A 14395-nucleotide genomic window follows, 5' to 3' on the forward strand; every position below is an offset into this window, starting at 1 on the left:
CCACTTTAGGAGAAATAAATACTTTTAAGGTATTGTTTAACTAAAGACCCTTAGGCAGAGTGCATAACCCACAACATACACACATGCATGCTTACACACACACACACACACACACACACACACAGATACATATCAGAACTTTCTGACAGCAAAATGAAAGAGAAAAAAAATAAGGTGGTAATCAGAAGACTTGGATTCTAGTCCTAGCTCTACTCTTAATGGTAGTATGCTTACCTGTTTTCAGCTCCAGAGTCCCCATTTGTAAAAAATGAGGGAGGTTTTAGGTCAGCAAATCGAAATAGTCAGCAGCAGGCCAAATCTAGCTATGCCCATTCACTTATGGATTGGCTATGGCTGCCTTCCTCCAGTAATGGCAGTGATGACCAGTTCCATTTGTAAAAGAAACTGTATGGTCCACATAACTGGAAATACTCTCTAGTCCTTTACAGATCGATTGTCAGGCCCTGGAGTGATTTTCAAACTGTTCCAGAGTACTAGTTCTGTGGAGCGCTTCAGAGGTCACTGTGGTGGGTCCTGATATGTATTTTATATATTGGGGTTTTACATAAAACTTCATTTCTAAAAAAGACTGCTAACTCTTAGAATGAATATATATTTGTATGTTGTCTGTCTTCCCCAGAGAATGGAACTCTTATTTTACCTCACTCCTTCATTTTTCTCACACTTAACACTTAAGCATGGTTATATGACTTAAAAAGATTCATGAGGCTCTGGCCAGTGTAGCTCAGTGGATTGAGCACAGGCCTGTGAAGCAAAGGGTCACTGGTTCAATTCCCAGTCAGGGCACATGCCTGGGTTGCAGGCCAGGTCCCCAGTAGGGGACACATGAGAGGCAACCACACATTGATGTTTTTCTCCCACTCTTTCTCCTTCCCTTCCCCTCTCTCTAAAAATAAATTAAAAAATATTTTTTAAAAAGATTCATGAGGACCCCATGGTATTTCATCCCTCATTGCCTTTGGATATGACACTCTGTCTCTTGTGCACTAGGTTTTAAGAAGTTTAAACAACACTGCGATAAACAGATGATCTCAGATGTTCTCTAATAGCCTTTTAATTCACAAATATTCTATGAATCTAAGCTCCCTCCTTTCACCTTCAACCCTAACCAGTATGTAGGAGGGTTAGAGAAAATGGGACCCTAGAATTCCATATAGGCACATGCATGCAAGAGACAGAACATAAATGTGTATAGTTTCCATGGGATCTTAGATAATTTATTTCTCTATGTTTTCAGTGTTCAAGGAAGTAAAAGTTTACTTGAAATGTTTCTAAAACCAAAGTAGGGACTCAGGTCTAGAGATGGGTAGCCATGGGTCCCTAGAAGCAGCCAGGTAAATCCATCATTTAAACCAAATTCCCTCTATATACTCAGTAAATTGGAGAAATCATTCCATCCATTCAAATTTTCTTACCAAATGCCAATTTTCAAAAACTTGCAAAGCCCCCCTTTCCTTGCTTTTCTTAATTCTATATTCTCATATTGTGGTCCCTTAAGTCACTCTTACTTTCTCTCTTAATCATTTAGACCCACCTTTCCTTCCAACTTCACCCCTCACCTTTTGCTATACCTCAAAAGTCAAATTTATGGTAGTTTACTCTTTTGCTTCTATCCCAATAGTTCTTATCTGGGCACAATTTTCCCTCCAGGGAACATTTAGCAATGTGTAGGGACAATTTTGGTTGTTACAGATTGGGGTAGGTTGCTACTGGCATTTTGTGGGTAGATGCCAAGAATACTGCTAAATATCCCACAGTGCACAGGGCAACTCCTTAGAAAAAAATAATTATCTGGCACCAAATGTCAATAATGCTGAACTTGAGAAACTCTGTTCTGTGTCTCAGCATTATTGGAGATCTTCATCATGCCATACTTTCAACAGTCACTTTTATTCCTGTTTTTAAGGCTATCATGATCTCTTTCATCACAGACCTCTAGCAGTAAGATTTCTCACTTTGACTCTTTTTTTAAAAGACTTTACTTATTTATCTTTAGAGGGGAAGGAGAGAAGGAGAGAAACATCAATGTATGGTTGCCTTTCATACATCCCCTGCTGGGAACTGGCCTGCAGGGAACCAGCCTGCAACCCAGGCATGTGCCCTGACTGGGAATTGAACTGTGATTCTCTGGTTCGCAGACCTGTGCTTAATCCACTGAGCTACACCAGCCAGGGTTTCACTTTGACTCTTAATATGCTCCAGACTGCTTTCACTTTCCCCCAACTAAACTAACATCTGGATAGTTTAGTCATTATCATTATTTACCTTATCTTTTCAGTCTCAAAATTTTGGAATTTCTATTCCTCTCTTTCCTTTGTCCACCATATCTTATCTATCACTATGTCTTAATTCTAACTAACATCTTTCACATTCTTTTATTTCCTTATATTTTTATACCCTAGTTTAAGTCCTTATTTCATGATTAAATTATTATAATAACCTACCATATCTCCTCACTTTCAGTTACCCTCTCCCATCTACACACAAGCACACATGTCCACACACACAATCAATCCATCCTACAGTTGCTATAACAGAGTCCCCCAAGTAGTACATTATCAAACTGCCTTATTAAAGAAGAAAATAAATCTACTGCTAGCATATCCATTCAAGCAGTATTGATTAGGTAACTGCTATATCCAAGACACTTTTATTTCTCCTCTCTCACTTGTTTGGATGAGAGCTCTTCTCTCTCACCCATATCTCAAACCACTTAATGCTTTCCAATTCATCCATGGTCTACTATCAAATTGTCCCCTGTTCAGCTTAAGTATGCCTCTTAAAAATGCCTTTTATCAATATTCTAGGCTCCTATTGCTTTAAAATTTGACCAGACCTATGATGCACAAGATCAACCTTTACATCAGTCTGGTCATTTTATCTTTTCTTAACATATCAATATATTCTACAGGAGTCCTTCCTTCTTTCTCCCTAGAGTCTCTCATACATACCGTGTACACTGTAAGCAATCATTTTATAAGATTGATTTAATGTATACAATGAGGTCTATCCAGAAGGTATCTGGCCATGTAATATGAAAAATAGAAAACATTTACTGAAGAAGTTACAAGATACAAGAAACACTGTATACAGGACAATGATGCCTCAGTCCCCTTCAAAGTAGGTACCTTAGGACTTCACACAGTTCTCCCAACAGCTGCCTTGTAATATTTCTTGAATCTCACATACAGTCTGAAATCTCTTCTCTTTCAAAAGTGATTTTAGTTTTGGGAAAAGCCAGAAGTCACAGGGTGCCAGATCTGGGCTATAGAGGGGTGAGTCACCTGTGTGATTTGATGTTTCACTAAAGAACTCTGCATGAGACGTGATGCATGAGCAGACACATTGTCGTGATGAAGCTGCCAATTGCCAGTTGCCCATAGCTGCAGCTTTCTGAATCATCTGAATAGTTTCCATGGAAGAATGTTCAAGCTTAATGCAAAATTTGATGCAGATTCATTGTTTTACTCACACAGTCATTTTGAATGCCATGACCACACAGTACACATGCTCACTCAGTGGCATCTACCACCCCCACCGACTAGTCCAGTGAAGTCAACATCATTCATACATGCACATTCTAGTCCACTCTCCTTGGCTGCCAAGTAACATTGATATTATGCAAACTATTCTGGCTATATTAACAATGGCTGGACTTTTTCCAGACAGATCTTGTACATTCATTCAACAGATATTAACTGAATGATTATCACATGCCAGGCCATATTTTATAACTGAGAGCAGGAGTTATACAATGGGAAGTCAGACAAAGTCCCTGCCCCATTTGAGGGCATTATCTCATAAACCACTTAAAGGCAGGGACCTTCTATTTTCCTTCAAATCTCTCATAGATTCTAGTTCTACTTCATTGCTTACTCTTGGTGACCAATTAGTAAATAACTATAAAATACAAAAAAGATGAGCATAGCTTAGCTAACTGCAAATATACAAACAAAAACCCCATATTTTAAATGCATTTACTTTGATGAGTCAAGTGTTTCAAATACTTCCTATTAAGAGAGAAGTTTTTTTGAAGATTTTTTGTTATTCTCTTATTGTTGTCCCAATTTTTACCTCTTTGCCCTCCTCTGCCCATCCCACCCCCCATCCCTGCAGTCAATTCCCACACTGTTGTCCATGTCCACAGGCAATTCATACATGTTGTTTGACTAGTCCCTTCCCCTTCTTTCCACCATTGTCCCCCTGACTCCTCCACTCTGGTCACTGTCAGTCTGTTCCATGTTTCCATGTCTGTGGTTCTATTTTGTTTGTTAGTTTATTTTGTTCATTAAATTCCTCTTATAGGTGAGATAAGTTTTCAAAGGGGAAAACTAGGAGAAAGAACAACAGGAAAGTAACCTATTGAAGAATAGAACAAATACTCTTGAGCTCAATCATACTTTTCCATTGCACTTCTGCAACAATTTGAACCCATTCCCAAGCATTTGGCAGATATTTTAAACCCCTTCTGACTCAGGAAAATCTGATCCTTGCAAATGAATACCATGTGATCGCATCTCTTTCCAACAACTGTGTATGTCTTTCAAATTCAGTTTTTAAAGGATGGCTGTATAGAAAATTAATTCTAGCCACCCTAAAGTTATGAATTTGTCTCAGCCATCTGCAAGGAAGTGATTTACCATTAACCTTCTCCATTTATTCACTGATAAACAAAGCACAGGCTGGGATATTTTTAAATTAAGAGATTTTGTTTTCCATTAGATTTATCTCTAACTGTATAATCTGTATGCAGTTTGATTTTCTAATCTATCAAAAGAAGATAAAACTTGAAAGATTTGTAGAGTGAAGTACAATAATATATTTGGAAATATTTTGAAAATGTTAAAAAATATTGGGGGTAGGAATAAATAGGTAGAACAGAAAGGATTTTTAGGGCAGTAAAATACTATGTATGATACCATATTGATGGATACATATCACTATTTCCAGGGATAGGCAAAAGTATCTTTGCAGTTTGAGGGCATGAAATACAGTTTATTCTTATATTACTATTTATTAATTATTCCATTATTTTCCATACAAACATCTGTAAACCTACTTTCGCCCATCCCTGGGCAATTATGATGCATCAAATAGGTTCATCAATTTTAACAAATATACTACTCTGATGGGAAATGTTGATAATGTGGGAGGCTATTCATGTGTGGGGACAGTGGGAATACAGAAAAAAATTCTGTGCCTTCCCCTTAATTTTATGTGAGCTTATAATTGTTCTAAAAATAAAGTTTTAATAAATCATGAAAAAATATACAGGTAGGTAGTTAAAGGGGGGTAGACTATTATTACTAGCTGGATGAACACCAACATATACAAACACTCCACTGACTAAAGGACATTGAGAACTAGTAATATAGAACTGAGTCCTGTGCCACATAATAAGAGAGGACATCTTTTATTATGTCTTTCCATCTATTGCCTACACTTCCAAACACCCATTGTGTCACTAATGTCACAAATGAAGTATATTTTCATTCTCCTCTTCTTTAAATATCTAGTTATATGTTGCTCCATGAGCTTTCACTGATTTCTGTTTGATTTGATTTAGCCTTATCCAGGAGTCCCTGGCTCCAAGTAACAGTTCCCTCTGATGTAATCTGGTAATACACTACCCTGGTATTAGCAAGCTGCCTCTGTCCATTGCCAAGTGAATGTGGTCTATTGGTGGATATTAAAAGAATTAAAGAGTAGAAACCTGCTATCAAGGGAATGAAGTTCATTCTGTTAAAGAAACTAAAGAAAATGCACAGGGCTTCCAATGTGGGAATTGTAAAACCCAAAATCATCAGGAAAAACTGATAAAATCAACAGAAAGATCAATCCATCCCTATTTGGTGCAGAAGCATACTTTCTTAATATACTGGGTGGAGCAACACCTATTTCAAAGGAAATATGCTGCCATAAATATAGGAAATGCCATCCTTAGACGAAATGTCCTTTGAATAATCCAACAAAGTCATCAAAACATTCTGGAAGATTCCTGGTGGATATGTACTTTATCTGAATTTCTATCAACACTCTAAATGCATACATAATTCATATCATTGGATCTTCCATCTAGATTTATAATCCACGATAACCATTGTGTGAGTTTTGACTACACCATGAAAGTCGTATTGTTTGAAACGTATTTTGGATTAAACGTATCAATTTCTATGTCTAGAATACCTTCCTTTAATGTTGAGAAACAAGGACACTACTTATGGTACTGTGTGGGTAGGTACAATGGCAGAAAATTATGCATCTGTAAAACCAAAGAAAAGACAGATCAAATGAGTAGAAGATATCTTAAAAATAATGGGGAATATTAGCCATAGACTATTAATGATGAAAATGGAGTAAACAATTTTAGTTTGGAGACTTGAGTAAAGTGGCAAAGGGGCTCTGGAAAACGTATTGCCACTAAGAGTTATCACTGTGACACCTAAATCATCACCAGCCATTGTAGTTCACAAAAAGTTAATACTTCGACCCCAGCTGGCATGGTTCAGTGGGTTGGGCATCATTTTGCAAACAAATCAAAAAGTTACTGGTTTGATTCCTGGTTGGGACCCTATCTTTTATCCTTCCTTCTCCCTCTCCAAAATAAAAAATAAAAATGAAAGAAAAGAAAAAGAAAGAAACAAAGAAACGGTTAACCCTTGGGCCCCCTTTTCCCAAATTTCTGTGTTTGTCATTCTTGCCTAGGGCTAAAGAACGAGACTCACTTATCTTTCTGCCAGCCCTCCCACATTCCACTCTGTTTCTTCCTGTGTACTTTGCTTAATAAGCAGCCCACCTGTAGCATCTTCCCTCTTTGATCTCGCCAGGGCCTTTTTCCCACCCTCCCTAAAACAATTACTCAAGTGGTGGCTCGGCTCTGGATCATAAGACAGAAGACAGCCAAAAGCCTGGGCTGCCTTGAGTCTTGTGAGTGAATATGTCAGGCATCTGTTGAAACTCTCCAGAGAGGTCAAACTAGTGGGGGGAGGGGAAGGCCTGTTTGAATGGGAGAATACCACAGTTGCTGTAGGACACAAAGTTCTTTTGACTTAGAGTTTAATGAGCCTCCACTTGAATAGGACCTACATGTCCCGAAAGATAAGGGCGAGCATGGAAAGGCACCATTTGCCTCAGAGGGCTTCCTATAGCATAGGCTGAAAATTGGTGGCAAGTCCTGGATCCTAATAGTAACTCACAAAAAGAAAAGGTCTGCTCTTTACTTAGACTGCTATTCCCTTCTGGGCAAGATACCTCCCTCCATGTCAGCAGACCAGGGTCCATGAAAGAATCTGTACTGAACTTAGAAGAGAAAGTTGTGATTGCAGGAGAAAGTTTTCTATAAGCCTGAGGCATCATTTCAATTGTAGAGCTTAGAACACAGTGACAGAGTATCGTGGGCAAAAGGCTTAATAGAATTAGAAAAATGAAATGGATTTCAGAAGAAGCATCTGTATTATGACTTTGTAGAGAGAAAGAAAAATAAACGTGTGCATGGGTTCTCAAACCATTGAAGTAGTCATAATCTTTCCCTGACCATCTTTTTAAAACTTTTAAATTTTTAAAATTTATTTAATTTTTTAGAAAGAGGGGAGGGGGAAAAAAGAGAGGGAAATATTGATGTGAAAGAAACATCAATTGGTTGCCTCTGGTATGCCCCAACCAGAGACTGAACCCTCACCCTAGGCATGTGCCCTGACTGGGAATCAAACAGGCAACTTTATCCTTTGCGGGATGATGCTCCACCAACTGAGCCATACCAGTCAGGACTAACTTTTTTAAATTAAGATATAACTGACATATAACATTATATTAGTTTCAGTTGCACAATACAATGACTTGACATATATACTAATCTGAACATCTTGCCACAGTGCATAATAGTTACTTGAGTTACTTTGTACTTAGGCTAACAAAATATTCCCTAGACAAAAGGCTTAGTTTACATAAATTCCCCTATTTAACATTTGCTAAGTAGACTAAAGAAGTTTTCTTTGGAAAAACTTGTAAGAAAAATATCTGCTGTCATTTATAAACCATAACCAAACTATCGGTTTACATGAGACATAGGCAGTGATCATGCCTTCAAACATGACTTTACTTCAGCCATCTCAAACAGTAGGATACATTTTTCTATTCATAATGCCCTTCTAGATTTAGAAATCTACTAATTTTGTTAAGGAATCAAAATAAAGACTCCTTACTACATTAGTTCTAGAGCTACCTATTCACCTCCTTAATGTTCCATACTTAAAAATTTACCCCAGGAAGAACAAGGCCTAATGGGGGCCAAGTCACAGCAGAAAAGCAAAATTTCAAAGAACTAATACCAACTTTGAGTAAACCCTGCTGTCACAAGCTGCTAAAACAAAAATGGAAATAAGAATTAGTGTATTTTCCCTGAGTCATGATTTCAAGTCTATGTGCTAGAGGTAATGTGACTTGAGAGTCTTGAAGACATTACATCGGCTCTGTTTCTGGATTCTCTCAGGGAGAAGGCTATCAGCCTGTTCTACCCATCAAATGTTGTACCTCCTTTAACAACAGTGACTCAGAATTTCCCAACAACGAGATTACATGAAAAAGTACGAATTGGCCGAGGACTAAAAAATAACAATTGATTAGTTTATTTGAGATATCTGGCTGCTACATTCAATCCTAGGCCAATATTTAGGACTTCTTAAAATTATAAGTTGTAAATTTATGTATTTGGGGACAGGACCCTAGAAAACAACTAAAAATCTCTGGAACAAATGCCCAGAAAAGGTTTGAAAGTAGAAATGTATTTCAGGCAACTGGTTCAGTGAGGGCTGCACAGTAGGAACTACAAATTAACATACTCTATACATGTATATTTTCATAATTAATAATCAATTACCACTGAGCCCTGAGACAATACGTGCCAACATGGTTAGAGAGTGTTTGTCCCCATTTTCTCCAACTAGTTGGGCACCCTTCCTGGAGGGGCAGAGCAAGGTTGTTTCGTACCTCAACCTCACAGCAGTTGGAATAAGCTTCTCATAGTCTTGAAAAAGAGGGGCCCGGTGGGTAAAGCAATTTTCTTTTTAATTCAAAGAAGCAAAGGTTACTAAATCTGAACAAGCGCCCACATTTTCTTTTGGGAAATGGAACCAAAGGATGATTCAGACAGGGAGACAGGCAGCAGACTCTAGGGAATGAAGAGTCATGAGATTCCAGTTTTATTCCTGGCTCTACCCAAGACTTGCCATGTGACCAGCAGCAAGCTACTTCTTTTCAGCAGGTCTCTCAGCTTTCCTTTCTCTAAAAGAATACAGTCTTATTCTCATCCTATTTACTCTGTGATTTCCTTGCAAAAACAGGGTGTTAGGGAATATTTGAGGTGTACCAAAAGGCTAAAGGGTGTGCTAAGCTCCCTAGACTTGGAAACCAGGAATATATAAGTACTCCTCATTTATAATAAATCATCTTAGTGATATTTTTAAGTCATGAAGCAAGATATTAGCTTGATTTTACACAATTTGAAATTTAACAATTAAGCAATTCAAGTAAAAGGACATCATAGGTTAGAAGGTACTACCTACTAGAACAGTATAAACCCATAACCCAGCTCCAACAAGCATTTTAATACCCAAGACAGGAAGCAAAGTATATTTGTAAGTCAGGATATATCTAGAAATTAGAACCATTCTTACTGAGAGTGAGAGGAAACAGGCAATGAGTGAAGATAAGAAAGATAACTACATACAATAGCCAGAATGCTGAGGGCTTGTTTACTAAACACTCTGGTCTCAAATTTATATAACTTTCAACTTGTTTTAATGGAAGCTTTTTCTCTTAAAACAATTCAAATTTTAAAATATATAACTCTGTGAGATATGAAATTTTCTTTATGAAGTTATATTTTAGCATCAATTTTTTTGCTGGAACACACCTATGCCCTAAAGTGTAAAACATCTAGGAGTCAGCAGTACTCCAATACTGCTGTATTGTCATTGTAATGACAACTGACATCCAGAATCAATTAATGACAAGCCGGTAGCAAAGCTCCCTGTCTTTCACACAAACACAGCTTATTGTTGAAATTAAGTAACATCTACATCAAGACTAATCAGATACATATTAATCGTATGTTTAGTAGTTTGAGGGCCCTTGCATTTGTCAAGGAAAGGATCCAGCATTGCACACAAGTAAGTGACAACTTCACCCCACCACATACCTAAATTCCATAACCTAGCCGGGACCCATCTTTTGGCTTGCCATTAAATGTAAACTGTCTCTGGGCCCCATCCTGTCTGAGACACCCCAGATTGCTTTTATCCTAAAATCCATCTGCAAAATGAATGCAACAATAAGAGGAAGAGTCATCAAGATTCATTTGTTTTTTTTGCCCTGGCTGGTATAGCTCAGTGGATGCAGGCCTGCAAACTAAAGGATAGTGGTTCAATTCCCAGTCAGGACACATGCCCAGTTCCCAGTGGGGGACACACGAGAGGCAACCATACATTGATACGTCTCTCCTTCCCTCCCCCTCTAAAGATAAATGAATAAAAAATCTTTTTTTAAAGATTTTATTTATTTATCTTTAGAGGGGAAGGGAAGGAGAGAGGGAGAGAAACATCAATGTATGGTTGCCTTTCATGCGTCCCCTGCTGGGAATTGGCCTGCAGGGAACTGATCTGCAACCCAGGCATGTGCCCTGACTGGGAATCGAACCGAGATTGTCTGGTTCGCAGGCCCGTGCTCAATCCACTGAGCTACACCAGCCAGGGCTCTAAAAAATCTTTTTAAAAAAAGATTCATTTTTCACCTGAGGGAACCAACATCCCACTGAGCATGGAGAGACAAGGACCATTCTGACTTCAAGACCACTGAAGCACTTTATTTAATTAATTTATTTATTTAAATTATTTTATTGTTGTTGAAGTACAGTTGCCTGCATTTACCCCCCACCACTGCAGTACTTTAAATTAGATGAAATAATTTTCTAGCCTGTCCAAAATAAAGTCCTGTAAGGGCAGGTATGTATGTTATGTGTGTGTGAGTGTATCAGAGGTCACAGGCTTAAGGCAGGGCTAGGTACACAGTAAGGACTTGGGGAGAGGTTGTTAACTTATTATACAAATGAGCAAATGGAAACTGATCCTTCACTGTGGTGATTTTCTATTCTGGAGTAAAAGGAAGAAACTTGTGGAAAAAAAGAAATCAAAAGCCACACATCAGCATAGATATAACTAGAAGTAGCAGATGGTACTTTTCTGGTGGAGAACTATGCAACTGCTCGTTCAACAAAATTGGGAGCCCTTGGTGCCTTTGATTTCCCAACTCTTCCACTGTCAGGCTATCTGAGGAAACGACACATACCTCTTCCTCAAGCTTTATCACCTTGGCCTGGGCGTTACTTAGGGCCTGGTCTCGGATTTCGATGTGCCGCCTTTGGTCCTCGTTGGTAGAGCGAGCAGTGGCCAGCTCTGCTTCAAGCTTCTCCTTCTCCCGCTGGCTTTCCTTATCTATCAGGACATAAAATACCAACACTGGCATTCTAAACCTGGCTCAAAATCTTACCAGAGCAAAACTGTCAAGCATATCCATTACTAAATATTCTGGTGTTCTAACACATAGCTAAATGAACCAGGAAACCAAGATCTCTGGCTCTACCACTAACTTATTTTATAAATTAAGAACAGTCACTTAACAGTGTTTGTTGTGCAGAAGCAATGAGAAAGTAGCTAGCTATAAAGACTGTTACAACAAATATTTCACAAAAGAGAATAGACATTCATCGGAAGAACTAGTAGGCTTCTCTAATCAATTTTATATCTTCGGTCTTGTATTGGCAAAAGAACAATTAAAGCACTCTCCCTCAATTCCCCTATTGTTTCCTCATGAAAGTATATTAAATCAATATAAAAATTATATTTCATAAAATGCATAAAACTTCAAATCCCACCTTAACTCACTAACATTTTTAAACTAAAATCAATCCATAAGTGCATTGTATCTACAGATGATCATACAGTTATTCTCCATGCTTTTATAGGTCTCTCCCCTTCTAAATTGGACAGACCTTATACCAGAAACTTGAATGAACAATTTTGATTCTCATCTGGAGGTAGAGTACTCCCCTTCTTGAGACCTTAATATCTGAGTTTGTAGGAGAAACCCTAATAGGGCAGCCTCGCCTTCCTGCCTACTCTGACTTCACATATCTGTTCAGGTGTAGCTTGGCAAAAATGAGTATTTGTTGAATACTTAGTGCATATCAGGTATTGTTACAAGCGTAACCCTCAAAACCACATAAGGAAGATATTATTATCCTCTTCTCCATTTTGCATATGAGAAAACAGAGACTCAGAAGACTTGAGTAACTTGCAAAAGGACCCACAACTGGTAAAATAAGTACTAGAGACCATACTTAAGTCCAAGCTCTTCTAAACTCTTCCTACTGTACAGTAGTTTGAGCACACTACTCAGGGAGGCTTTTCAAAAGGGCTTTCTTGGCTCCTGCCACAGTTACAACTGAAAGCAAAGTCCAGAGGCAATAGAAATTAAAGAGCCACAATTCATGACCTTTTCCATGCCTATGAGGTAGAGCCCACTTTTCCCTTCTAGAACCATAACAGTTTTCACTCTGCTGTTAGTACAGTCGATCTGCTACATTATCACATTTTATAAATTAGTAGCAGAGCTACTAGAACACCTGAAATAACTACTCCACATAGGGAGAAATGTCGGCTAACAGATCCAACCCAAGAATCCATACATTTTTTGTTTGTGTTGTTTTGTTTCGTTTTGTCCTGGGAGGCTGCCACCCTTTCTACCAGCGAACTAGCTTCCAGGATAACCATGACACCAGAAAAGCAACTTCACAACAATTTACACTAGGCACTGATGACACCAGAAAAACTACATTCTTTCCTCTAAGACATAAAAAAAACAACCAGGAGGTTTAGGGAAACAAGAAAGAAAATGCCCCACTTCTGAAGGCAGAGCACAGTGGAGCAACTGAAAAAGGGAGGGCAATATTACAAGTGAAGATCAAACAAACTTGTAAAAGCTGACTGTAACCTACATGGAATGACTTGAAAGGACTATGGGTAGGCCCAGCAAAGATAGGGCCTGACAAGTCCCACCAAGAACTACTCCATCTGGGAGCCATACTAGGGAGACTGAGGGTAGAGGACATCTATTAAGGCCATCTGCACAAGTGGGGTTAGTTCATGTTTCCTCCGAATTCACTCTCCCTATGGACTCAATCTATTGTGCAGTTTTTATTGCTTGTTTTATACTGGCAATTGGAAAGAAACATTGTCTAACTGGGTGGAGTCCATTAGGGAATGATAAAGAAGAAGATTAATTCATTGTTCTGGTCTTAGGAGTATTTCCAGACAAAGGAAAAACACTATTACAAAGAAGACATAGTTCTGCAATCCCTATACCCTCCAACTCTGTAAACAGAGTCACTAGTTCAAGCCACAGCCATGTTCTCCCTCTAGCTACCTTTATAGTCCACTAAGAAGTAATGGTACGATAATACAAGGTGTTTTCACTAAGGGAATTCTAGGAGCAGGTTATGTATGCAAACAGTAACCATCAGTCCTGTGTGCTAATCCCATCTCTACCAGAGCCAGCACATGGAAGCTTCAACAACAAATCCTGTCAACATTAAAGGACCCTATGGTCACTAAGGTCCTTTTCAGCTACCCATGACAAAACCAGGGATTTCAAGAGACTTCTCTGGTTTCATAAAAAAAGAAGTCATGTGGATGTGACTAGATGTGGCAAGTAGCTTTCTTAGTCTTGAAAGTAAAGAACAAATTCTCCCAACTTCATGCCTGAACAGGAAAAAAAAATTCCCTGGATGAAATTCACTTTGTTCTGGCTGTTCTAGGCTAAATGGAACTGTGTGACCTTTCCCCACACCTCATTCCCATCCACATACTAATACCTGCTTCTAAAACTTTCACACTTACTTTTTGCAAAAAGATGAGAGATGGTTTTTCTGGTATCCTCTGTCCCCTCATATTCCTTCTCTGCAAGCTGCTTGTTGGCAGTCTCCAGACGCTCTGTGGAATTAAGACAATCAACAGAGTCCCATATACAAATTTTCATGCACATGCTGTTGGCCCTTTCAATATTGATCTTGGGCAAAACAAGCCTGCTTCTTCTTGTTACACAAATATGGATAACATAGACATAGGTTTGCAAATGCGGGATCACCAAACAATATTAAACCATGGCAAGAAAAGAGGAGTTAAGTCCTTAACAGTTTCACTCCTTGCTAATAAAACCTAAGTGCAGAATTCTAAATTTCAACAAAAGAATCAATCCTGGAATATATTTTTCATTCACCTGAAGAAAAACATCAGTGGGTTTCAAGATGGCAGTGGACTAGGAC

At 38.5% G+C, this 14395-nt stretch overlaps 1 protein-coding gene across 4 annotated transcripts in view; it reads right to left on the reverse strand.

Annotated features, from left to right (window-relative positions):
• AMOT (angiomotin) overlaps positions 1 to 14395 on the reverse strand; it is a 69023-nt gene that overhangs the window by 18032 nt on the left and 36596 nt on the right. For all 4 annotated transcript variants that reach the window (XM_037167202.2, XM_037167203.2, XM_037167204.2 and 1 more), the window contains 2 exons: positions 13971 to 14063; positions 11362 to 11507 (listed from right to left, as the gene is read on the reverse strand). In XM_037167202.2, coding sequence (XP_037023097.2) covers positions 11362 to 11507; positions 13971 to 14063 — 239 coding nt within the window. The remainder of the gene's footprint in view (positions 1 to 11361; positions 11508 to 13970; positions 14064 to 14395) is intronic.

Source organism: Artibeus jamaicensis, unplaced genomic scaffold (assembly GCF_021234435.1).
Source record: "Artibeus jamaicensis isolate MK-2021 breed Jamaican fruit bat unplaced genomic scaffold, CSHL_Jam_final scaffold_461, whole genome shotgun sequence".
NCBI classification, from domain to species: Eukaryota; Metazoa; Chordata; class Mammalia; order Chiroptera; family Phyllostomidae; genus Artibeus; species Artibeus jamaicensis.